Genomic DNA, 26,223 nt, shown 5'->3' with positions numbered 1-26,223 from the left:
CCGAGCCGGCAATCAGTAACATCTCTCAAATCATGAAAACTTCAAAAACTGTGTCTCTTCCATAGTAAGTACACTGTTAAATGTCCCACTAAAAGTTACACCCAAAGGGATTAGGTGTAACTGGGGTTTTAACAGCCTTATGGCCCTAAAAAACTAATTGATGTTTTTCAGTGACAAAACTAAGCTGTTGACATTACAGCAGCTTGCATTGTGGGATTCCCACTAAACTCCATTGATTGGAATTACACAGCGGAAAGCACGACACAGATTGTGAAATCTTTGCACGAAGCTTACTTCCTGGCCAATGGCGAATGCCTTTGCTTTGCTGCTGACTGCAAATTACAGGCCATTATTTTATTATTCATTAACTCTCCACACATTTTCTCCATTTCTCCCTCCTTTCCTGAGGATCTTGCTTTGTGCTAGTTCCATAGATGCCAGGCCCCCTAGGTTCCTTGCCCAAGGCAGCCATTTATGTATGAGCCGATACAGTGAGTATTGGCAAATTAACAGGGGCAGTATTTCATACCCAATTCTGTCCTCAACAGACACCTACATGAATGCACAGGGATCACTTAATAACCCTGCCTGAATTCCCTCTTCCTTGGCCTAGAACTTGAGGTTAATTGTAGAACCCAATGTTCTTTTCTGGCACCATTCAGCTAAGTCATCACAGACTAGGAATCAAATCTATTACTTCAAGTCTATGCGGCTTACAACACAGTGACTTTACCAACAAAACCATTGGGGAAGCTGCACCTTTACCCTTAACATTTAAATGCTTACCATGGCAGACACAGTTCTCGCAATATGAACAGGATAACCTCTCGTTGCAAGAGCCTTACTTGGATTTTTCAGATACAAGGGTGCATTGTCCAATATCTTAAGGCAAATGTCCAAAATATCTTCTTCAAACTGGAAAAATTAACATATGTTTCAATTGGTAAACAATATTAGAAATGATTCATTAATTGAAGTCCTGAAATTACTCTCATGCTACAGTATTCCATTTGATTTTATTTTACTTTTCTTCATTCATTAGCAATGCAATATATAAGCTGTCCTCTGGGCTCCTGTTCTTCCCTGTATCCTTTAACATAATACGCTAACTTCTAAAGTGACCCATTCTCTCTCAGGGCCTCAGAAATATCAAACTGCTCACTTCCCTTAAACATTTCGCTCCCATTCAAATTACAGACTTTTAAATCCAATATTGGAGTCACCTAATCACCACTTCCAAATTACCTCATCCTCTCTCCTTCTTGTTTCAACCTGAGTGGTGTCCTGCACTTTGCTTTGGTTCCTTCAAGAAGATTATATGATACTCAGCCACTTGCAGTGTTTAATTCATTTAACTGTTCCTGTGCTGCAGGTCAGGATTCTGTACCATGGCTATAACATTCAGGTGTTCACTAAGCTCAAGATGCAATGCCATTGTGCAGACTTATAGACCAATAGGGGAGAGCCAGATCTTGCAGAAGAGCACTTTATGTACAGCTTTATCTCACAGCTGTACATAACATGCACCGTTTGATATTCCATTGAGAAATCTCCTGATCAACATTTTAAAACATTTGTGTATCTCTGGGAATTAACACTAAGCAGAATCTGACCTTATATCAAATATGTCATTTAAATTAAAACAGAATTACTGTCAAACCATGTAAGTAAAAGTCTAAAAATTTTACTGGATTTAATGTTAGTTGATAAAGGGAATGCACCAGAAAGTTTTCTGATTTTCATATACCTGTCCAAAGTTCCAGGCAACATGATGTATGTAATCGCTACTACCAACATAAATAATTCCAGTTTCATTCATCACATACTCATCTCGCTGAGAATCGCTGTTCAGAAAGACTTCATCCTCTGAATAGATAAAGCAGATGGAACAACAATCAGGTCATACGTGATGTATAAACAATAGAACAGTTACAATTGTGGGGCTGATAATGCACCGGTTCCAGCATTACCATCAAAATCAGCTGAACTCACGCACAATTGTGAGGCAATCACCACAGCACCACATGTGATAACACGCCAATTGCAGAAAAGGAGCTGTACCTGAGCACCATGGGTTGAAGAGTACCACAAAGTTTCCAATATAGTACTTCACATGTTGGTCATCAATGTGTTGCAGAACTAAGCTGTGGTAACCAATCTTGGCTTTTGGCGATGGTGATATGGCCAGGCACCATTCACTGCTGGTGGAAGAGGAAATGATTCCACTCCATCTTTTTACATTTATTGACTTTGTGAAAGGAACCACTACTTGGGTTCTGTTTGATTTCTTAGGTTCTGGACCTAAAGCAAGACAAGCACAGTTAAATTAATAATACACCAGATTCAAATCATTGTACCATGCTTTTATATTTTATGATCATGTCTTTTGAATTCAATATATATGTTAAGCGAAGTCACTTCATAGCACCTTACACTATAGTTATTTATTCAGATCCCAGTTCAAGGTAATATTCCCCTCATGTCTCATTTACACTTCTCTTATGATATATCTGAACGACACCTTTGACATCAGTGCAAAGAGGTCCCCATAATGGGCCCAAATTTCGAGCCGCGCCTAGAACGGCGCAGTCCCGACCTGGACGCCCATTTTTCGCGCCACAATGTGCGCCTAAAAAAAACTTCCAGATTCTCCAGCTCCCTGCATGTCGTTTGCAGCTCGGCGCAGTGCAGCGCAGCACGAGCAGTAGGGGGCGGAGCCAGGTCCCTGCGCTGAAAACAGTGCCGGGACCTCTGCACATGCGTGCTACAGTGGGCACGTATGTGCAGTAGTTCCAGGCACCCAAAACTGGGAGGGGCCGAAGCACGCAGTCCCTAGCCCTGGCCGAATGGCCTCACTGGGGCTGCGTGAATAAGGCTCCTCCCACGCCCAGCTCCTGCTTCCTCCCGACCCGACTCGAATCCCGCTTCCCGCCCCCCACCTCCGGACCGGTCCCGACACCAACCCTACTCCCGCTTCCACCCCCCCCGCCCCCGGACCCGACCCGACCTCCCTCCACCCCCCCCAACCCGCGATCCCGACCCAACGCCACCTACCTGTAAATCTGGTGCTGGTGCTGGTGCTGGTGCTGGTGCTGGGGACGGGCCCTGCCCGAAGTCTCGGGCCCTCCCGCCCCCCTTCCTTCCCCCCCCCTCCTTTCTCCCTCCCCCTTCTTCCATTCCCTCTCTCCCCCTTTACCCGCTCCCCTCTCTTCCCCCCCTTTCCCTCCCCTCTCTTCCCCCCCCTTCTTTCCCCTCCCCCCATCTCCTTTCTCCCCCTCCTCCCCCCTTCTTCCCCCCCTCCTCCCCCCTTCTTCCCCCCCTCCTTCTTCCTCCCCCTTCCTTCTTCTTCCCCCTCCCTTTCCCCTCCTCCCCCCTCCCTTTCCCCTCCCTCTTTCCCCCCCCATCTCCTTTCTCCCTCCCTTCTTCCCCCCTCCTCCCCTCCTCCCCTCCCCCTACCCCCTTCCCTCCTCCCCCCTCCCCTCTTCCCCCCTTTCCCCTCCATCCCCCCTCCCTCTTCCCCCCATCTCCTTTCTCCCCTTCTCCCCCTCTACCCCCCTCCTCCCCTCGCTGTCAGAAACACAGACACTGACAGACAGAGAATGAGAGACACACACAGACAGACAGAGACAGACAGAGACACCCTTGGGGGGTGGGGGGCGGGGGGCATCCCAGTACGCTGTTGGAGTGCTCCCGGTGCTGCAGTCGGTAAATAGAAAATGTTTTATTTATTGATTTTTTTTAAATGTTTTATTAATTTTTTTTGATTGATTTATTGATGTTTTATCATTTATTATTGATGATGGCTCTTTATTTGTAAAACTGAAGTGTTTAATGTTTGTAAACTTCCCTTTTAAACACACCCCCCCCCCCCATTCCCTACGCCTGATTTGTAACCTACGCCTGATTTTCTAAAGTGTAGACAAGGTTTTTTTGAGCGTACAAAAATCTTCACTTACTCCATTCTAAGTTAGTTTGGAGTAAGTCTTCACTGACGAAACTTTGAAAACAGGCGTAAGTGGCCGGACACGCCCCCTTTTGAAAAAAAAATTCTGTTCCAAAATGAAAGTGTTCTCACTGACTAGAACTGGAGCAAACTAAATGGCGAGAATTCCGATTTCTAAGATACTCTGTTCTACACCAGTTGCTCCTAAAAATCAGGAGCAAATCATGACGAAACTTGGGGCCATTGTATTAACTCTAAAGTTGCTGGAGTCAGGGCTGTGACGTTACTCTAAAGTCTAAGGCAGTGTAGTCCAATTGAAATCATTGACTAGCTACTGGCATGGTTACAGTTTTAGTGGGAAACACCTTAACTGCACATAGCACACAAATAACACAAAGGGTGGTGGGGAGGTCCGAACTCCGACCCCAAGACTGAGTCGCGAACAGGGGAGGGGGTCCGAACTCCAACCCCGCGGGGGGGGGGGGGTGTTCAGGCTGCTGATGGTGGAGTTTGGGGGGCTGGGAGGAAGCATACCTGCTCCTCCCGCCCCACAATGATTGCTCCCAGAAGCTGAGGCCGCCTCATTGCAGCTACCGGGAATCCGAAGCCCCGGGATCCCTGACCACCTGCAAAGTCGGTTAACGAAGCGGCTTCAGGCCTGTTTATAATATTTAAATTGATAAACTGCCTCCTGGCAGCGGGTTAGCTTCCCGTGCCCCGTCCCACTCAGTAAACGGTGAAAGTGGGCGGGTTGGAGGTGGGTGGGGATCGGGTTTTAGATTTATCCAACTTTCACTTCCCACTCGCCTCCAACCCTCCCATTCTTTCCTGTGAAAATTCCGGCCTTTGAATCTCGCTTGAGGAAGCAGTCACACCATGTTCATTCAATGCTGCTTGATGTAAAATCCATAGCCAAGTCAAACCCTTGGACCTCCCAAATACTTCCTACACTCACCGTCAGTTAGTTTAAAATATTCAGACAGTGCACACACGGACCCTCACATTGTGCAAGCATTTAGATTTTAACTGCTAGAAGAGTAGATCTGCTTTATTTCCTGGGCAAAATAACTCAAGTTTCAGCCTGGCAGATTCTGCCTCTCTGAATCCCAGATCGCAGCTACCAGCCTCAGAATGCTAACTGCAGTGTAAATGCATCCTTAGCGAAGAAAATAAAGACACCTCACCGCAGTTACACACACCTTCAATAAACCAAACAAAGAGTAGCAAGGATATGAGCAACATTGCAAGAGATTCTTAGAAGAGGAGAATGGAGTGAAGAGGTGGAGCAATGGAGGGGTTTAGGGAAGGAATTCCAGAGCATGAGGCTGAGACAACTGAAATATACCCATCAATGGTGGGGCAAAGGGAAGGCCAGAATCAGAGGAATGGCAAGTTTGGGGAAGGGGAGATATAGGGCTGGAGGAGGTCACAGAGATAGGGAGGGGTGGGGCCATGGAAGGGATTAAACAGAGGAATGAGAATTTTAAATTGGAGGCATTGAGGGAATGAGGGAATGAGTGCCAATGTAAGTCAGCAAGGGTGATAGTCAAGCAGAACCTGGTGCAGGATAGGAGAGGGTAGCAGGGTTTTGGATGTGCTGGGTTAGGGAATGTGATAGTTGGAAGTCGGCCAGAAGAGCATTGGAGTAATCAAGACTGGGTGATAAAATCATGAATAAGGGTTTCAGCAGCAGTTGGAGGTAGGGGAGGAGATGGAAGTAGGTGATCCTAGTTATGGGGGTCACAAACTCAACCCAGGGTCAAACAGGGAGCCAAGGTTATAAACAGTCTGGATCAGCCAGTGTCCAGGGAGAGGAATGGAGTCAGTGATGAGGATATAGTTTGTTGAGGAGAGGGTGGTGACAGCAGTTTGTACAGGGTAAGAGTATGAAGAAGTACAAAATATTACTTTTGCATATATCTTTTGTTGTTACATTACAACTACAACATTATAGTAATATTTAAATTCCTTGACTCATTACCTATCTCGAAGATCAATTTAAACTTGGTCATTTCTGGATTGGATCCATCCGTGAAGTTCACCTTAATGTTGAAGATCTGTCCCCTTCTGACTATCAGGCGCTTGGTGCTGATCTCATCGGTTCTGTGCTCCTTGTTATTCTTCTCAAATTGATAGTCAACTCGGCATTTTGAAGACCATAGAGCACAATCCCCAGCTAAAAAAAAAACAAAGGACGTTTATGAAGTTATGGTCACAAAATTCGGCTCTGTAGCGCCCGTTGTTTGGGCGCTATGGGTGCCATTTTGTTTCAGGTTGTTCCGGACGCTGTCTTGGGTAGGGTGTTATTGCGCATGCGTGCAGCATGCACTAGAAGTATGCAGAGTAGGCAGATCGTGACGTCAATCAACGTGCAATAAGGAAGTATGCACAGCGCCACGTACGTCATATTGGAACCAAAATGGCACCCATAGCTGCAATAGAAGCTGAGACATCGGCCATCAGATGGTGCATTCTGATTGGCTCCGCAAATGTGCTAATGGAGTTTGCCATCACTTCCATGCTGAAAAGGATGGGCTCCAAGCTCTGCGCAAAGCCCTGTGCCAAGTTAGTGCCCGAATCCTCTATGCACCTTGACATTGCACGCAGACGTTCTGGCAGGCCTATCAATGCACCAACCATTTCATTGTGCATACCCATCAGCATTCTTCTGTAGCCTTTCCATCAAAGTGCTCATCTCAGTCCTCTGCACCAAAACCTGCATGTGACCTCGTCCTCTGGGGAGTTGACACCTGCACTACCTATGCGTCCTCCCTGGCTACAGGTCACTCGTGCCCAGTGAGTCACGACATGCAGATCCCGTGTCTAAGCTATCCTCTAATGTACGCAGAGTGTCAGTATCTGAGCTGGTGGCTGCGAGTGTGAAATTGAGTGATGGTGCTGTGTCTGCATCATTACTGTCTGCTTCCTCTTCCAGTCCTTGCTCCTCCACCACTGCCTGGCCAGGTTGCAGTTGTTGGGTATCTGAAAGGAGAAAGTCACAAGATTGTGGTGAGGGAAGGTGGTTGCAAAACACAAGAGCTATATGCTTACACCGTCTGCAGCTTATAAATCAGAAGAGATTGTGGGATGAAGCGGAAGTGGGATGTGAGAAGGAGCATGAGGTAATAGGATAACGTCATCTTCGATTGTTTCAGCCCCACTGCTGACCATGGACTCAGCAATGGCTGCTCCAATGAAGGTGACCACCGTCTCCTCCATCAGGGTAAGGTCATGCAGGTGCAACTGTCCCCCGCCAGTTAACTCTTGCTGCCATCGGTTGTGTGCCAACTTGTGCTGCAAGAGACAGGGAATTGTGTCAGTGTGTGTGGTGCAATGTCTTTGGGTGATGTGCCTGTTATGGTTGAATAGTTGACAGTGTGTGCAAGCTATGAAATGTGCGTGTGAGGCTTGCAACAGTGCTAAGTGTGTGAGGGTGAGATGAAGCTATTAATGAGAGGTATGAGTCCTGTTTGATAGAGATTGTCAGTAGGTGAGTGATGGGGGTATGGTACATTAAGCAATGTGTGAGACCAGTGGTGCATTTGGTGGAATTTGGCATTTGAAGATGAATTCACTGACCTTGATTGCTAATGAGGTCATTGAACTTTTTGCGGCATCACATCAAGGTCCTCGGGGCTTCACTCCTGGCAGTCACCATCCCCTGTCTACTAGCTCCCACTGCCTTTGCCCAGTTTATCTGGAGGGCCCCCTTGGCCCCTTATGCATAGAAGATTTCTCTCTTCCTCCACCTCCTCCACCAAGGCATCCAGTGCACCACGAGAACGATAGGGCAACAGGGGAGAATGTGTGCTCCATTAGTAAGTGTTCTTGCAAGTCACAATCTATTCCCCAGCCACTTCCAGCACCTGCACCAGCCAGAATGCACCACCCCTTTAAAGGTGCAGGCTGGCTTTAAGTGGTGCTAGCCTCGCACGAACTTGGGCACCCTTCTGAGGTGTTCAGACACTCAGCAGTGTGTTTAGAGCTGCCTCAACGCTGCAATCGTTTAAATTAGCAGGAAGCGCGAAGTTTACGTGTTGCCTGCATCAGAATCAACGGGCGCAGGTTAATCGCGATCCCCACCCTTATTTTCGGGGACAATCAAATTTAACCCCCTTAAACTTTTGCCTCATTAGGGCCAACAGCAGCAGTTGGACATGTTTCACTGATGTTACTGAGCTCCTCCTCGTGGGGGCCTCCGTGGCTCCAGATCAGCCTTTGGGGCCACAACCAACAGGACTGAGGAGGAAAATGAAGTGAGCAAAAAAAAACATCTTTTAATTCTTAATTTCACCTTCTAAAAATAAGGGGAGCACTCTCCCATGCCATTCATTTGTAATTAAAATAACTAACCCTGGAAGGACAGAAATACATTGCAATCTAGTTTTTAAATACTCTTATATTTCATTAAATGTCTCCGACAGGGTCAGCTGTTGTCTAAAAGCAGAAATTTTCAAGTTGGGGTCTGAGGTCCCTCGGGCAGACCCTGGGGATTCCAAGTCTCTCTCCATGTTCATCAGATTTATTGAAGGTTTCTCTGTTTATTCGGCTTATTAGCAGCATAGTTTGTAAAACAATGCCTTAAAGGGAGATGGCAATTCACATTTAAAGAAGCGTTTTTAACAATTACACAGGTTGGAAATAAAGCATCAGAAAAATTATCTTTTTCAGTCACAATTCAGTTTCTTCCAAACATTTTCTTGCTATCTTCATTTCTTTCCTCTAACATGTTCAAGTTTACTAAAATGATCTGTTTCAATTCAATCCCTTCCTACAGTTTCTTAAATATTAAACTTTCTGGTTATTCGAGTTTATTATCGCCTCCTCAGCCAGTTTTCTCCCATCTCATCTTGAAGGTGCCAACTTAACCTGAATGTGCTATCTGATGTGGGGCGTTGACTGCCTTTTTTAACTTCAGCTGTGAAATGTGTCAGCAGGCTATTAGCCCATGGGGAGCATCACAGCTGAGAATTGCTCCATTGCCATCGACACACCTTAGACACACACACACACACACACCCAGCCCCACCTCCCACCACACACCTAAAAAACATACAAATTCCACTAGAGGTCACTGAAGAGTGGTCCACAGCAGGAACCTGGCGGATTATTAGAACACGCTGTGTATCTATACTGCTCAACAATTTGAACGGCAGTAATGAGTTTCCAACAGTAGCTCCTATTGGCATGGGATATTGCTGCCGTCTTTCATCAGGGTGACGCTTCTGCGCACTCTCTGCTAATGTTAATTAGGCTCGGACTGGTAGAATTCTGCTGTGGTTTCCCCGAAAACCACAAGTTTGAAAATGCATGTTAAATACCTAAGCAAAATATGAAAACCCACAACTAAAACAGGGCATAAAATATAGAGATGTAAATATTCAATCTCAACTTCTGTCTACAATCTAAATTATGCCAAAAGGGAGAGAAGGGAAAAGTGTCCCCAGGCGATAAAGCCAGTACTATCCAAACAGACGCTCATAACCAAGTGGCAGACACGATCCTCAACCCATTCAAACTAGCATCGCTCAACCATATCGCAAGGCACTGAAGTCTAAGCATGTATAGGGGAAAAAAAGAAGAGAAAAATAATTTAACAAGAATAAGCAAATAGACAGAAAGGGAAATTAAGAGATCCTTCAAAATTAGAACTTTGGACTCACTCATTTTGTCCATGTTGTTTCACGGAGATGATTTTTTCCCTCTCTCTCTCACTCAGACCCACTTCTCCAGTATCCTGCAAGAGCAGAATGTAGCTTCGACTTATACAGCCGGAACACTTGTTTACAATGAATACTCTGCGTCTATTTGTAGCCTCAGTACATAAATGTTGCCACACCTCTATGGTACGTGGCAGCATTAAAGGGCAATGTCTCTAGATCACTTCTCAAATTTGGCCTGTGAATTCCTGGACTTCACTGGATATCAAGACTTCGCTTCTGCACTGGACAGCACTGGACTACACTGCAAGACTCATCTGCTGTGTCTCTGATCTGCTGTTTGTTAAACAGTCAACCTCCTTTCTCCTCTGTTCACAACACATTTCGAGAGTCAGCCATACACAAGAAAGCAAAACCAACAGAGCTGCTTGTAGAAAGTGTTAACGTCTTTGCATTTTAAAGGAAGACAAATCCAGACATGAACAATCAATGTCTGCTGGTGTCACGCGACTTCTCTCAGCTGTCAAAGAAACTATTTTAAAAAAACAACTCACTTCCTGATACCTTGTCGGCCTTGAAACTGACAAAGATCCAGATACAATTATAAATCAGAAAACAAAGTTGAACATCTCATTGACCTGCAATTTAACATCATTAAGATTTAGGGTAGAAAGAACGGAGTCTCAGCCAGTGACAGAGTGACAGATACACACAGGCTGTCGGAAAAAAACTGCCGCTAGCAAGACAAATGTATCTTACTCCCCCTCTTTCTCCTGCTTTTCCTCAGTTCCCTTAAACACCGACATCCCACCCCAATTTTACATCTACATGCTGTCCCTCAGCGACATCATCCGAAAACACAGTGTCAGTTTCCACATGTACGTTGGCAACATTCAATGCCACGTCCTCCCTTTTCACTAGATTGTCATTCTGCGTGTGCGACATCCAGTACTGGAGGAGCAGAAATGATCTCCAACTAAATATTGGGAAGATCGAAGCCACAAATCCCATTCCCTAGCAACCGACTCCATCCCTCTCCCTGACAACTGTCTGTGGCTAAACCAGACTGTTCAAAACCTTGGGGTCATATTTGAGCCTGAAATGAGTTTCCGACCACATATCTACGCCCTAAGACCGCCTATTTCCACTTCCATAACAGTCCCGACTCTGCCCCTGCCTCTGCTCATCTATTGCTGAAACCCTCATTTGTTACCTGTCGAATTGAATATTCCAACGCACACCTGGCTGGCCTTCCACTTTCTACCTTACTTAAAACGTAAGTTTATTCAATACTCTGCGCCCGTGTCCTAACTCGTATCAAGTCCCGTTCACCCATCACCCCTGTGCTCGCTAACCTGTATTGGGTCCTGATTAAGCAATGCCTCGATTTTAACATTCTCATCCTTGCTTTCAAATTCCTCCATGGCCTCCCTCGTCCCAATCTCGAATCTCCTCCAGCCCCACAACCATCTGAGATATCTGCACTCCTCTAATTTTCAAACATTGGTGGCCACGCCTTCAGGTGCCAAGGCCCTCTGGAATTCCCTCCCTAAACCTCTCTCTCCTCCTTTAAGACCCTTCTTAAAAAAAACTTATCTTTTGGAAAGCTTTGGGTCATTTGCCCCAATTTCTCCTTTGTGGCTCGGTGTCAAATTTTGATTTAGAATGCTCCTATGAAGCGCCTTCAGATGTTTTACTACTGTAATATTGCTCCACCTACTGGACTGTTGTGGTAATGTTGCTGCAAATACAATAAAAGATCATATGACAAAATCACATGACTCGTTCTTGTCGCGCCATCTTGTACAATGTGTGTTTGTGATGTCGTAAAGCATATATCACATTTGGCAATGTAGGATAGGATTTCTGTATTTCCTAGCTGTAATTTTTGTCGGTGGATTTTTCTGCCAACCGGCAGAGCAACTTTGAGAGGTTGTTTGTTTTGAAGAGCAGCTAGAAATCCATGTAAATTACAAGCACACTTGGCTGAACTATCACAGTCCAGATGGCCACATCTATGGGAATAATAGTGTGGTTGGGTGAGGTCCACCATGACCAAGAAACTTTTGGAGTGTATTTGAAGCGCTAGAAATGTTTTTCACTGCGAATAATATTGTCGAAGTCCCCATGATGAAAACTATAACCGGGTGGTGTTAGAAAGAAAACAGGCTATTTTCTTGACTGAAGCTGGCCCCGAGGTGTATGAAACCCTGTGCTTGTTCCATTCAAGCCGAAGGACATGCCACTGACAGAGGTTCTAACCAAGTTAAAACAACAGTACAGGCCTGAGCTCCTGGAAATTGCTGAAAGTTATCATATTTGAATACGGGATCAATTCATTGATGAAAGTAGCAGTGAGTACATTGTAGTTTTAAAAAAGCTGTCATTTCGGAAACTTTCAGGACCGAGCATTGTGTGACTGCTTTGTTTGTGGGATTAAAAATAAAGCAATCAGAAGAAAATTGTTGACAACCCCTAACTTGTCTTTTGATTTAGCTTGTCGATGGATATGGCCAACCAATACTCCCGAGAATTTCGCACCATTTCCAGTCATCAGACAACCGAGATGAATCGTCGGCAGGTTAAAAATAAAAGGCAGTTGGGCCTCAAGGCCTCAGCAATTGGGCAAGGTAACAATACATTGAAGTCATGCTATCAGTGCCCTGGGACACCGCATTGCTCAAAGCTGTCCATATGTGAAGGCAGAGTGTTTCTACTGCAAGAAAACTGGGCATCTTGTGAAGACATGCCGACTGAAGAGTAAACCAGCTTTCAATGCTATAAGTAGAAATCGCCAGAGTCTACATAGTATTGAAGAGAAGCAACAGAATGAGGAGGTTTTGGAGACACACATAAGGAGCATGAGGGTATCCAACAACAATTCACAATGTATCGTCATCCAAGTAGACATTGCAGGAACCAAGATACCCATGGAAATTAACACTGGTGCATCTGTGAACATAGTGCCGGAATCACTATATATTGACAAGTTGAGTGATTTTCCACTGGATAAATTGAAGATAGAGCTGCGCGGCTACTCAGGAGATCAAATCCCTGTGGTAGGACATATCACCGTACCAGTGAAATACAAGGATCAGTTTCAGAGCATGCCTCTCTTAGTAGTGGCAGGAGACAAGCCTGCCTAACTAGGTGGAAATTGGTTGGGATCATTGAAGCTGGATTGGAATAAGATTTTTCCAGTTGAAACAAGATTTGCATCGAAGGGCGATATCATCGAGCAGTATCCGAAGGTGTTCCGTGAAAGAGGTAGTCCAATCCAAGGCTTTAAGGCGAGTGGCAGGGTACAGAAAGACACTAGTCCAGTTTACTGCAAGCCACGTTCCATACCATATGCACTCAAGGAGAAAGTTGAGCATGAACTCAAAAGACTAGAAGCTGAGAAGATTACCTCTAGGGTAGATCTACATAATTGGGATACACCCATTGTTGTTGTACCCAAGTTAGATGGTAAGGTAAGGTTGTGTGGTGATTGTAAAGTTTCACCAAAGCACTCTACTTCAAATGATGCAGCAGAACGTATGGTACAAACTATAAAACGTATCAAGAAAATGTTGGATCTAAATCCAAAGAAACAACTGTTGTGATTCGACCACAAATTGTCAAATTTTCTAATTAAATTTCGTAATATTCCTCGTACAACTACTGGTAGGACACTAGCAGAGTTGTTTCTCAAATGACAGCCACGAACCAGGTTCTCGATGTTAAAGTCAAACTTGGCACACAGTAGAAGAGAAACAATTAAGTCAGAAAGATAATCATGATAGAGGTAGAGTAAGAGAGAGAAGTGTGAAGTTGAATCAGAAGGTGAGAGTGAAGAACCATCTCCATAAATGGTTGAACTGGTTACAAGGAAGAGTAGTGGAGATATGTGGCCCTCGCACATATTTGGTCAAGATATTTGATCATGGAAAGATGCACTTCCTTTATTTCGGGTGGTCTTTGGCCAGGGACTCCCAGGTGTCAGTGGGGATGTCGCACTTCATCAGGGAGGCTTTGAAGGTGTCCTTGTAACATTCCTGCTGCCCACTTTTGGCTTGGTTGCCGTGAAGGAGCTCCGAGTAGAGCACTTGCTTTGGGAGTCAATGCATCCACTATCTCTGCAGCCACTTCTTTTCAGACCCTATGATGTAAGCCATCAGATCCAGGGGACTTATCCGCCTTTAGTCCCATTATTTTACCGAATACTACTTCATTAGTGATAGTGATTGTATTAAGTTCCTCCCTCCCTATAGCCCCTTGATTATCCACTGTTGGGATGTTTTTAATGTCTTCTACTGTGAAGACCGATACAATATATTTGTTCAACGTCTCTGCCATTTCCCTGTTCTCCATTATTAATTCCCCAGTTTCATCCTCTAGGGGACCAACATTTACTTTAGCCAATCTTTTCCTTTTTATGTACCTGTAGAAACTCTTAGTATCTGTTTTTATATTTCATGCTAGTTTACTTTCACAATCTATCTTCATTCTCTTTATCATTACTTTAGTCATTCTTTGCTGGCTTTTAAAAGTTTCCCAATCCTCTGGCCTCCCACTAGTCTTGGCCACATTGTATGCCCTTGTTTTCAATTTGATATCATCCCTTATTTCCTCAGTTAACCATGGATGGTTATCACTTCTCTCAGACTTTCCTTCTCATTGGGCTATATTTTTGTTGAGTTATGAAATATCTCCTGATATTGAGCACCACAGCTACCTGCTCTCACTGCCTTCACAAAGTTTGTCTGGAAGTCCCCCTAGCCCCCTGGGCATAGAGGACCTCTCTCTTCAACTTCGCCTCCTCCACCAAGGCCTCCAGTGCAGCATCTGAGAACCTTGCAGCACGCGCTCTCTCCTGTTGCCCTATTAGTCAGTATTCTTGGAGATCAGAATCTCTTCCCCATCCACTTCCAGCACCTGCACCAGCCAGAATTCACCGCCCCTTTAAAGGTGCAGGCTGGCTTTAAGTGTTACATGCTATCTTTAATTGGTGCTATACTCACACGAACTTAGGCCCACTTCTGAGGTGTTCAGACACTCAACAGCGTGTTTAGAGCTGCCTCAATGCTGCAATCATTTAAATTAGCAGGAAGCACGAAGTTTATGTGTTGCCTGCCTCAGAATCAATGGGCTCGGGTTAATCGCGTATCGCGATCACCACCCCTATTTTCGGGGACCCGCTTAAACTTTTGCCTCATTGGGGCCAGCAGCAGCAGTTGGACATGCTTCACTGATGTTCACTGATGATACTACTTCATTAGTGATAGTGATTGTATTAAGTTCCTCCCTCCCTATAGCCCCTTGATTATCCACTGTTGGGATGTTTTTAATATCTTCTACAAGAACATCCTTCCTCAGATTAGGAGACCAAAACTGAACACAATATTCCAGGTGAGGCCTCACCAAGGCCTTGTACAACTGCAGTAAGACCTCCCTGCTCCTATACTCAAATCCCCTAGCTATGAAGGCCAACATACCATTTGCCTTCTTCACCGCCTGCTGTACCTGCATGTCAACTTTCAATGACTGATGAACCATGACACCCAGGTCTCGTTGCACCTCCCCCTTTCCTAATCTGCCACTATTCAGATAATATTCTGCCTTTGTATTTTTCCCCCAAAATGGATAACTTCACACTTATCCACATTATACTGCATCTGCCATGCATTTGCCCACTCACCTAACCTGTCCAAATCACCCTGCAGCCTTTTAGCATCCTCCTCACAGTTCACACCACCACCCAGTTTAGTGTCATCTGAAAACTTGGAGATATTACACTCAATTCCTTCATATAAATCATTAATGTATATTGTAAAGAGCTGGGGTCCCAGCACTGAGCCCTGCGGCACTCCACTTGTCACTCACTGCCATTCTGAAAAGGACCCGTTTATCCCAACTCTCTGCTTCCTGTCTGCCAACCAATTCTCTATTCACGTCAGTACATTACCCCCAATACCATGTGCTTTGATTTTGCACACCAATCTCTTGTGTGGGACCTTGTCAAAAGCCTTTTGAAAGTCCAAATACACCACATCCACTGGTTCTCCCTTGTCCACTCTACTAGCTACATCCTCAAAAAATTCCAGAAGATTTGTCAAGCATGATTTCCCTTTCATAAATCCATGCTGACTTGTACCGATCCTGTCACTGCTTTCCAAATGCGTTGTTATTTCATCATTAATAATTGATTCCAACATTTTCCCCACTACCGATGTCAAGCTAACCGGTCTATAATTACCCATTTTCTCTCTCCCTCCTTTTTTAAACAGTGGTGTTACATTAGCTACATTAGCTATTGTAAATGTTTCTCTGCTCATTTACTTATTGATTGCAAAATAATACAGTTTGTCGATTTGCATTGACCTAATCTCACAGAAGTGTTCATCAACCTGCCTTTCAACAGAATGGAGAAGCACAGGTGAGGGCACGTGAAAGATGGGGCGGAATGTTGCTCACCTCGGCGGGGCCATGGCGGGCGATGTTGATGATGAGTCGTGGCCCCGCTGCTGGCTCCTTCCCACTACCTAAAATGAATTTTCATTGATGGAACTTGTTAAGTCCGCCCAGCAAGTTTCCCGGTCCAATTAAAGGAAGCGGGTCTGGTGATGCCATTCATGACGTGACAGCAGCTGGTTTCCTTAAGGGGATCATGGCCACCTTACTTTTGATATTTGTGCTGACATTGTTCTACAGCATCGAGCTGCTGCAAACACTGATAAGCACTGCACAAAGGTGCACGGTTGCACCCAGGCTCTTCCATGATTGCCTTCATATGCTTATGGAGGGAGTCAAAGCACTCAGGGAGGTCCTCTTCCCTTCCAATGGGAGGAAGTGACCTCTCAAGGACACCAACACAGTCTGGTTGCATATTGCAGACAAAGTCACAAGAAGGGATGTCATCAGGAGGACCTGGCTGCAGTGGTGCAAACCTTTCAATCATCTCATTAGATCACAAATTATTAGTACAAAGCCACACTCACCTTCATCCTGCTGTGCCTCTCATCACATCCCCATCACTCTGTCTTCCCTACCCTATTCCTGCACATCCTTTCTCACACCAACGTACCTTGCACCTCCACCCATCCATCTCTATCTACCTTATCATATTCCCATCTCACTAGCCACCTCTCACACTCACCCTCATCCTAGTGCCATCATACCAATTAACAACACACAAAGATAGGCACTTGGGTCTTTTATCCAATGTTCATGTAAAGTTCTGTTAATGTGCTGCCAAACATTCAAACCTTTATTTTCAACACTTTCTGTTCTTGGACAGATTTGTTACACCTTTGGAAGTGGCTTAGAGATTTGCAGTGAATGGTGATACATAACGGTACCCCCCACAATGGTGGTGAGTGTGAAAGGAATCACTTGGACATTATAGGGATGCTTTATGGTGCTTGTGTGAGGTGGTGCCAACCTGACGCATCACGTGACAGCAAGGGTGTACAGCGTCAAGTGAAGTAAATCTGGCCGTGGTGAGGCCATCCCTGGCATCCCGGGCAGCAATGTGTTTGGATGCTGATGCCCTCTGTCCTGTGCAACATCAGGTGATTGCGGAAAGGTTGGTGTTGGTGCTGCTGGTGTGTCTGGTGCTGCTGGTGTTGGGGCTGATCGTGGTGAGATTCTGAGGACCAAGGTGAGACAATAAAAAGGGCATGCATGTTGATGGAATAGATGGCAGGTGAAGTAGAGATGACAAGCATTCTGTCAATGGTGAGAGAGTTCTTCCAATGAGGTGAGAGTGGAAAGCCTGAAGAATGTGTGCTGGAACTGGACTGAGAAACAGCTTGTGGCTGAGGAAAATGATGATCTGTCAGGTGGAAACTTTTACTGTATATTTGAAGCTGTCAAGTAATCAGCTGGAGCAATGGCCACTGAACTCATGCCTCTGACAGCCGTGATCCCCGAACAGTGTGGTTCCCATGGCCATGAAGTTAAAGTGAAAAGGCAAGTTAAAAAAGCCCGTTAATGATCTGTCAGAAAGACAATAATGAGTTTAATTGGGTCACCTGCCGCTGCCTGTCAGGTCTGCTCAGCGCTGACAGACCCGACATTGGGAAAGGTGTGTGGTGGCGGGTTGACAGCAGGGTCCCAACCCGCTGTCAAAAAAATCTAATTTCCCACCCGAACCTCCACCAATCTTACCTACTGACCCCGACGTATGTGTCTACAAGACATAATGGAAAATCAATTCAAATTGATAAATGTAATTCCAAGAAAGACTTGAGTGTGTCATGTGATAGGGTCTGTTCTTCAGCAAGATAATGTTGTTGTGTTCATAAACTATTTATTTGCTACAGCTCACTGGATGAGCATTAGGATCCAGCGGGAGCTATTCACAGTTGCTGCACTAATGCTGGTTCATGCCGGTTTGGGGGACACCATTTTGGGTTGTATAAAAGCACAGTTAAGTTAAGTTACATTACTCCTGGCTCAGTTTGTCAGTTACTTACGTGTATACAACATAATTTGGCAACGAGGATGAATCAAATTAACCTTCCTATCCACCCCCCACCCTCTCCCACCTTTCTTCTCTACACCCAGCGACACTCCAATTCCGTGGCCGAGATAGATAAAAAGTCTTTCTACATACATCACGGCGAGGGGGTTAGACGACGACAACGTAAAACCAGCTCATCACCGTGCAATACTTATCCACTACCTTGGCATCGAAGGCCAATGCATCTTTGGCCAAATCGAAGACACAGAGTCCTACGACAAAACGGTAAGTGCCCTAGGGAATTATTTTTGGGCCAAAGAAAAGTATTGTGATGGAGAGATACCAATTTTGTACAAGGGGGCATGTGAACCGTGAATCAATCAAACAGTAACTTCAATCCATTAATTGAACTGGCCGCTACGTGTAACTTTGGAAGACTTACAGAGGAAATGATCAGGGATCAAATTATTGAGAAAACAACGATCCCCTGCATTCAGGAACCCTTGCTAATGGAGGATGACAAATTAACATTAGATAAAGCAACTAATTTGGCCATCCAAATCGAATCAGCACTTTCCGATTCAACATTAGTCAGATCCCCTGTTTCCCTGTGCAGCAGACTGCAGTTACAGCCCATGTGCAAGGCGTTCATCCAAAGCAGAAATTATAGCAGAGACCCAGGGCTAGTAATAAGCCACCCACTACGGATCACGGGCTTAACTTCCACTGCTTTAACTGTGGGGACAAATCACACTCAGCAAAGAGTCCCAACTGCCCTGCACGTGGGAAGAAATGCTCTGCATGTGGTAAAATGAACCATTTTCTAGTGTCCGTTGCTCATCGCAGCATATTTGACATGTGGACAACCCCACTAATGATAAACCCAATATGGTTTACACTGTTAATGACATTTCGCACATCAGTTCGGGCAAATTCAAGGACTGTGAGGCATGCTTCATCATTGACCTTGGAGCCAAAGTCTTCATATTGAACGAGGCTGTGTACAAAACCCGCTTTACGCACTGTCAACTGCAGCCCGCAACTTCCATTCTACATACATACTCCGACTCCAAAAATGTGGTACTTGGGTCCTTATCTGTCTCGATATACTACAAGGACATAACATTGGAGAACATTTCCTTTGATGTTGCGAAGGGACAAAGCTTCATGGGTGTTGACCTTTTTGACAAGCTTGGGTTCAAAGTTTACGACCCAACCGGAACACCTGTGTACACGGTGGACTTTGACAAGCAGTATCGCTCAATCTTCAAAGGGTTTGGAGTGACAACAAAATCCTGCCATCATCCCCGCGTTGACCCTTCCATCAAACGGGTTAAGCAGCGACTTCGCCGTCTCCCATTCGTGGTTCGCAACCAAGTATCCGCAGAATAATCTTAGGGAATCATTGAGAGTATCAACTCCTCACCCTGGATCTCAGTCATTGCTTGCCATAAAAATGAAGAGATCTGCCTAAAGAGGTCAACAAGGCCAACATCCCCGACAAGTATCCTCTTCCTATCATCGAAGAACTCTCTTCAGAATTGCACGGCTCAATAGTCTTTACAAAACTCGACATGTGCCGCAGTTACCTGCAAATATCTCTAGCAGAGGACAGCAAACTGCTCACGGCATTCATGACACCTGATGGTCTGTATCAGTATCGACACATGCCCCACGGACTATCTTCTGCACCAAGTGCATTTCAGAAGGTTGTCACTATTATGCTAGCAGGCATAGAGGGAGCCCTCAATCAACTTGATGATATCATCGTCCATGGATGGACAATGGAGGAACATGACCAGCGACTTCATGCAGTTATGGCTAGACTTGCTACACATAACATTGCACTTAATGCTGATAAGTGTACATTTGCTGCTGGAGAAATAAATTTTCTGGGCTACAAAGTTACAGCACAAGGTGTCAAGCCAACACTTGACAACATTGGCGTGATCCAGAGAATGCAGGACACTACCAATGTCAAAGAACTTTCATCATTCCTCGGCACTTGCAACTTCCATCTAGAGCTTGTCCCGCACTACGCACACATTGCCGAACATTGATGCGCAAGGACATCCCTTGGGAATAGACAGATTCCCAGGCTCAAGCATTCACCACGCTTAAGGAGAAAATCACATTCCCTCCTATCCTTGCGCAATTTGATCTGAATGACACTACGTATGTCACCATGGATGCATCAGGCACCGCCATGGGTGCTGTGCTCTCGTAATGGATTTGAAGGAATGCAAAATTCACAAGAAACCCCCCCAGTGTTTGGGCTCATTCGAAAGGAAATTTAATTTGGGACTATCTACTGAAAAGTTGGGAACTTTAAAGTGCTTATGAAAGAAACTATGAATTTTAATAGAATTTTGGATTTTAAAAGACAAACTCAAGGCTGTGGGTGGACCTACAGAAAGCAGACACAGACTGATTAAGTGAAGCTAGCTGGGTGTGAGGACTAAGTTAACCTGTCTGGAAGAATGAGTATTCAAAAATCCTTCCCCCACAAGAGACATTAACATCACAAAGTCACTCAGAGGTAGCTACCCATTATCATGGGTCTGGACAATCATTTCAGCATATACATCACAAAGAGGCCCAATCCAGTCTGTATGCGAAAGACTAAGCATGAAAGGGCATTGCAATTACCAAACTAATATTTCCATCAGGAAACAGTTTTCGAACATCAACCCATCCAAGTCATGTCAGCTTTTAACGAGTCCGACAAAATATTAAAAAGAAGAACCAAGCCTGCCAAAATTATTCAAAGGATTTTGAAGAGATTTGGCAGCAAGTTTAGAACTGAAATCGTATAACTGGCCCCTGTTTTCAACAGAGGTTAAGTGGTTGCTAGGTAGCTACAAGGCTGCTACTACCTCAGATGCCATACTACACCAGGTACTATACTACAAGAATGTCATCAAGACAAGGAGAGAAACCAACGCAACAATTGTAAACTAGCTTCTCCAGCCTCGAAGTCCTGAAGTCCTAAAGGAAGGAAGAACATCACCATCGCAGCAGCGACTGACCACAGTCAATGTGGTATCAAGGGAAAAAAAACGCGATCTACCGTTAACTATGAAAAGGATTGGTAAGCATAGTCCTTGCCTGCCCTGGAGTCTAACCTAGCTAGAATTAGGTATTGTGAGGTGGGAGGTATAATTTACTGTAACCCCCTTTGAATGTGTAGTGCATGGTTCTTTATTAGAGTGATTTTAAGTTTGACCTTGTACCTTTCCTTCTACTGTCCTTTATTTGAGTGAATGTAAGTTTGGCCTTGTATTTTCTTACTAGAGTAATAAGCCTGTATTACTTTTACTGTAATAAAAACGAAGTTCTTTTGTATCAAACCAGTGTCCTTTGCACTTTTGTCACACCCCCCAAATGAAGTCCAGAACCAGAGGTCACAGTCTAAGGATAAGGGGTAAGCCATTTAGGACCGAGATGCGGAGGAACTTCTTCACCCAGAGAGTGGTGAACCTGTGGAATTCTCTACCACAGAAAGTTGTTGAGGCCAATTCACTAAATATATTCAAAAAGGAGTTAGATGAGGTCCTTACTACTCGGGGGATCAAGGGGTATGGCGAGAAAGCAGGAATGGGGTACTGAAGTTGAATGTTCAGCCATGAACTCATTGAATGGCGGTGCAGGCTAGAAAGGCCTACTCCTGCACCTATTTTCTATGTTTCTATGTTTCTATGTTAATCCAGAGTACAGAACCCAAGGGAGTGGGAGCGCTTCGAACCACTCAAGTTGGTCAGAAGGGAACCTGACCCCCTCATAGAGACCACCCCCCTTCCAAAATCGCGACCGTGGCACGACTCTGGTACACGGGGTATGATGTAGAGAGTGCTGGTTTGGGGCAAAGAACCAAAATGGAAGAGAGGATTTCCTCCTATGTGTATAAGAAGATCAATGTAACTAAAGAATGGGTGCTTAGTCTATTGCGCGCTGAACGTCCAGCTGACGCTGCAGCCCAGTGGACAACAAGCAAAGATCACAAGGAAGCAGTAGAAAAAGCAATTTGGTTGGTCAGTCTACAGCGACAGGTCCAACTCCTAGATAGAATGAATGAAACATTACAGGCAGAGTTATGGGAATGCGCAGAGAACTATCAGGAAAGGGTTATGTCAGAAGAAAGATTTTCAGGAGAACTCCGTAAGCTAAAACAGGAAAGGACCCAAATAATGGAAAGGTTTAAAAACAGTCAGGACTATTTTCAATGCCAGGTTACCGAGACCAAAAGTAATGAAAAGTCACTGAGGGAGGAAAGCACTCGCCTCACCCTACAAGTAAAAAGCTCCAGTAAAGATTAAAAGATGTGCAAGCAGTGTATAAAGTAGCGAGCACTAATGGGTTTGAATCGGGAGACCACGGTCCCTGCCAGCAACAAATTAAGAGTTTAAACCTTGCTCTGTCCAAGGCAAAAGGCATGGTATGCCTAGTAAGCCCGGGTATGTCCCAGATAAATCTGGAAGAGAAGGAGGAAACTACCCGGCCACCACCTGTGGCACCGGTGACTACACCGGCTCAGCAGCAGGAGGGGCAAATCAGTTGTGGGGCAGACAGGGATAGTGAACCACCACCACCTGTAGCACCGAGTTTCAGCTCGGCTTGGCCACAGGGAAGACAGAGAGGCGAGCCAGAACCAGGGCCAATGTGCCCGGTCTGGCAACAGACGTTTGGCCCGCCCACCCTTGGCGGGGGTCAAGGGCCCCTGGAAAGTCAGTTTGTGGCCCCCCATACTCCCCAACAGCTTAGGGCTATGATAAAGGCACCTGGGAAAACTAACTCCAAAGGGAGACCCCTCGGTTCACTTTGTGGAAGTGGAACAGGCAGGGGATATTAATGGGTGCGATGATGCAGAAATGGCAAAGATGCTTCTCCTATCTCTAGACAGTAAACTGTACCAGTCCCTCTCTACTGAGAGCAAAAGAGGACAGAAAACACTTGCTGCCATCCAAAAGGACATTTTAGAAGCTATGGGCTGCAATAACAGGAGTCCCTTCTCTAGAGTAGAGAAAACGGTGCAGCTCACAGGAGAAACCACACAGGCTTCCGCAGGCCGTCTGTGACCTGTGGACAAAAGCGCCTGTAGTGGGGACATAGACAAGGATCATTTAAACCCGGACGAATTAGCACACTGGCTCCGAAGCCTAGTAGCTAACAGTTTACCCAGAATAAGAACTAAGGCTGAGGCCTGGTTCGACCCCAGAGATCCCCAAGTCACAGAACAGGGAGTGCTTAGGCAACTGATCCTTGCTTACAGAAATGGCAGAGGGACAGAAGAGCACCCACAAAAGGGAAGAGTTCATGAAATCCGACCTAGCCAAGATAAGAGGGAATGGCGCCATGAGGAGGGTAACCCCTCCGATACAAAACGTACCTGCTTCGGGTGCGGAAAGAGTGGGCACTGGAGAAAGGATTGTAGAAATCCTTGGAAGAATAGCGCAGGAAAGAATTCTCCAGCCCCTGCCCAAAAGACCGAGACAGATAAGCCAGTTCCTTCCCATTCATTTGAGACCTTTTTAACTGTGCTCCGAGCCATGTTAGATGGCCCTGAAAAGGTAGCCACCGCCACCGGTACCCGAGATCCGATCTGCCCCCTCCCAACCAAAACCGTGACTAGGACAGGCACAGCCTGTACACCTGTGTGCCCTCGAATATGATGCGTGGGGGAGACTGACCGTACAGATGGAAGTGGAAAAGGTGAAAGGGACTTACTTGCTGGACACTGGTGCCTCAAGCACCCTTATCTATGCAGCTAACCCCGCCACCTCACCTCTGTCTAAAGGGGTCCCCTACAGCTTGGTGGGTTTCACAGGCACTGAACAGACTGGCTCGTTATCCGTTCCACTCTCCATTCATTTAGCTACACTCCACACTAAGTGGACTTGTGTCCCGATGAAGTGGGAGCAGGAAGGGAGAGGGATCCTTGGGGCTGACTTCATCCTAGGCCATTGGATCCTAGTGGATTTAAGAAACCACTGTCTTTGGGGGTCAGTCTGTAAGGGACAGGAGAGTGAGGAGATGGTTATCCCGGGAAAACAGGGAAAAGGGACGGTGTGCACCATGAAGCCAAAGGAGGGTTACGACCTTGAATCACCGGTCAGTAAAACCCCCATAGAATACCAAGAATATGTGAGGAAAAACCTTGCGGCTTTTGCCACTCACAAACATGGCTGTGGGAGAATAAACAGGGTCGAGGTTAGCAAAATGGAGACCCCATGACCCGACCACAGAAACAGTACAACTTCCCCAGGGAGGCGGAGGCAGGCATGGAAACAGACTTGGGTTCTTTAGTTAAACAGGGGGTATTACGACCAATAGCTACCCATGTGAATTCTCCATTGTGGCTGGTTAAGAAACCGGACAACTTCTGGAGAGCCACGGTGGTCTATCGAGTACTCAACCATAACATCCCTGCCTGTGCACCCACTATTGCTGCTGTTGCCGACTTCATTGGAAGTATCCCAGCCTCCGCGACCACCTTCACGGTGCTGGTTATTTCCAATGGGTTCTGGTCCATACCTGTAAGAAGGGAAGATCAGTACAAGTTTGCTTTTACCTTTAAAGGACAGCAATACTCTTGGAACTCCCTCAGGGCTTCCACAACAGCCCCAGTATTTTTCCATCAATGTATGGCTAACTGTTTAAAGAGTTTCAGCAAACCCCAGCAACTAGTACAGTATGTAGATGACCTGCTCCTGTTCACCGATGAGGGGGAGGAGCATGGCCCACTGCTGGCTGAATTGCTGGAGCTGCTGAAACATAGAAACATAGAAACATAGAAAATAGGTGCAGGAGTAGGCCATTCGGCCCTTCGAGCCTGCACCACCATTCAATAAGATCATGGCTGATCATTCCCTCAGTACCCCTTTCCTGCTTTCTCTCCATACCCCTTGATCCCCTTAGCTGTAAGGGCCATATCTAATTCCCTCTTGAATATATCAAATGAACTGGCATCAACAACTCTCTGCGGCAGGGAATTCCACAGGTTAACAACTCTCTGATTGAAGAAGTTTCTCCTCATCTCAGTCCTAAATGGCCTATCCCTTATCCTAAGACTATGTCCCCTGGTTCTGGACTTCCCCAACATCAGGAACATTCTACCCGCATTAACCTGTCCCGTCCCGTCAGAATCTTATACGTTTCTATGAGATCCCCTCTCATCCTTCTAAACTCCAGTGAATAAAGACCCAGTTTATCCAGTCTCTCCTCATACGACAGTCCAGCCATCCCTGGAATTAGTCTGGTGAACCTTCGCTGTACTCACTCAATAGCAAGAATGTCCTTCCTCAGATTAGGAGACCAAAACTGAACACAATATTCCAGGTGAGGCCTCACCAAGGCCCTGTACAACTGCAGTAAGACCTCCCTGCTCCTATACTCAAATCCCCTAGCTATGAACACCAACATACCATTTGCCTTCCTCACCGCCTGCTGTACCTACATGCCAACCTTCAATGACTGATGAACCATGACACCCAGGTCTCGTTGCACATCCCCTTTTCCTAATCTGGCGCCATTCAGATAATATTCTGCCTTCGTGTTTTTGCACCCAAAATGGATAACCTCACATTTATCCACATTATATTGCATCTGCCATGCATTTGCCCACTCACCTAACCTGTGCAAGTCACCCTGCAGCCTCTTAGCGTCCCCCTCACAGCTCACACCGCCAACCAGTTTAGTGTCATCTGCACACTTTACTTTGAGCTCACAGTATTCAGTCTGACTCTTTCTTCATACACAACAATCATCGATACAAGGGACCGCCTATGATGATGATGACTCACAGAATCATACCTTTCAGCCAATATCCGAAACTCCTCCATCACCATCCCTGGATAATCCTGCTGATTACCACCTACCGCCCTCCCTCAGGTGATGAATCAATACTCCTCCATGTTGAACAGCACTTGGAAGAAGCACAGGGCACAGAATGTACTCTGGGTGAGGGACTTCAATGTCCATCACCAAGAGTGGCTCGGTGGCATCACTACTGACCGAGCTGGCCGAGGCCTGAAGGATATCGCTGTCAGACAAGGACTGCGGCAGATGGTGAGAGAACCAACATGAGGGAAAAACTTACTTGCCTTCGTACTCACCAATTTACCTGTCGCAGATGCATCTGTCCATGATAGTATTGGTAGCAGTGACCACTGCAAAGT

The 26,223-nt window shown here is 45.7% G+C and overlaps 1 protein-coding gene across 1 annotated transcript in view; it reads right to left on the bottom strand.

Annotated features, from left to right (window-relative positions):
* LOC139277512 (protein-glutamine gamma-glutamyltransferase 2-like) overlaps positions 1 to 9,713 on the bottom strand; it is a 55,445-nt gene extending 45,732 nt beyond the window's left edge. The window contains exons 1-5 of the mRNA XM_070896057.1: positions 9,607 to 9,713; positions 5,925 to 6,119; positions 2,062 to 2,301; positions 1,748 to 1,866; positions 787 to 915 (exon numbers count right to left, since the gene is read on the bottom strand). Of these exons, the coding sequence (XP_070752158.1) occupies positions 787 to 915; positions 1,748 to 1,866; positions 2,062 to 2,301; positions 5,925 to 6,119; positions 9,607 to 9,619 (696 nt within the window). The 5' untranslated portion in view covers positions 9,620 to 9,713. The remainder of the gene's footprint in view (positions 1 to 786; positions 916 to 1,747; positions 1,867 to 2,061; positions 2,302 to 5,924; positions 6,120 to 9,606) is intronic.
* Positions 9,714 to 26,223: the final 16,510 nt, after the last annotated feature.

The sequence above is a fragment of the Pristiophorus japonicus genome, chromosome 12 (genome assembly GCF_044704955.1).
Source record: "Pristiophorus japonicus isolate sPriJap1 chromosome 12, sPriJap1.hap1, whole genome shotgun sequence".
Lineage (NCBI taxonomy): Eukaryota > Metazoa > Chordata > Chondrichthyes > Pristiophoridae > Pristiophorus > Pristiophorus japonicus.
Note: the sequence above shows the minus strand (reverse complement) of the source record. Positions and strands in the feature narration are given on the sequence as shown.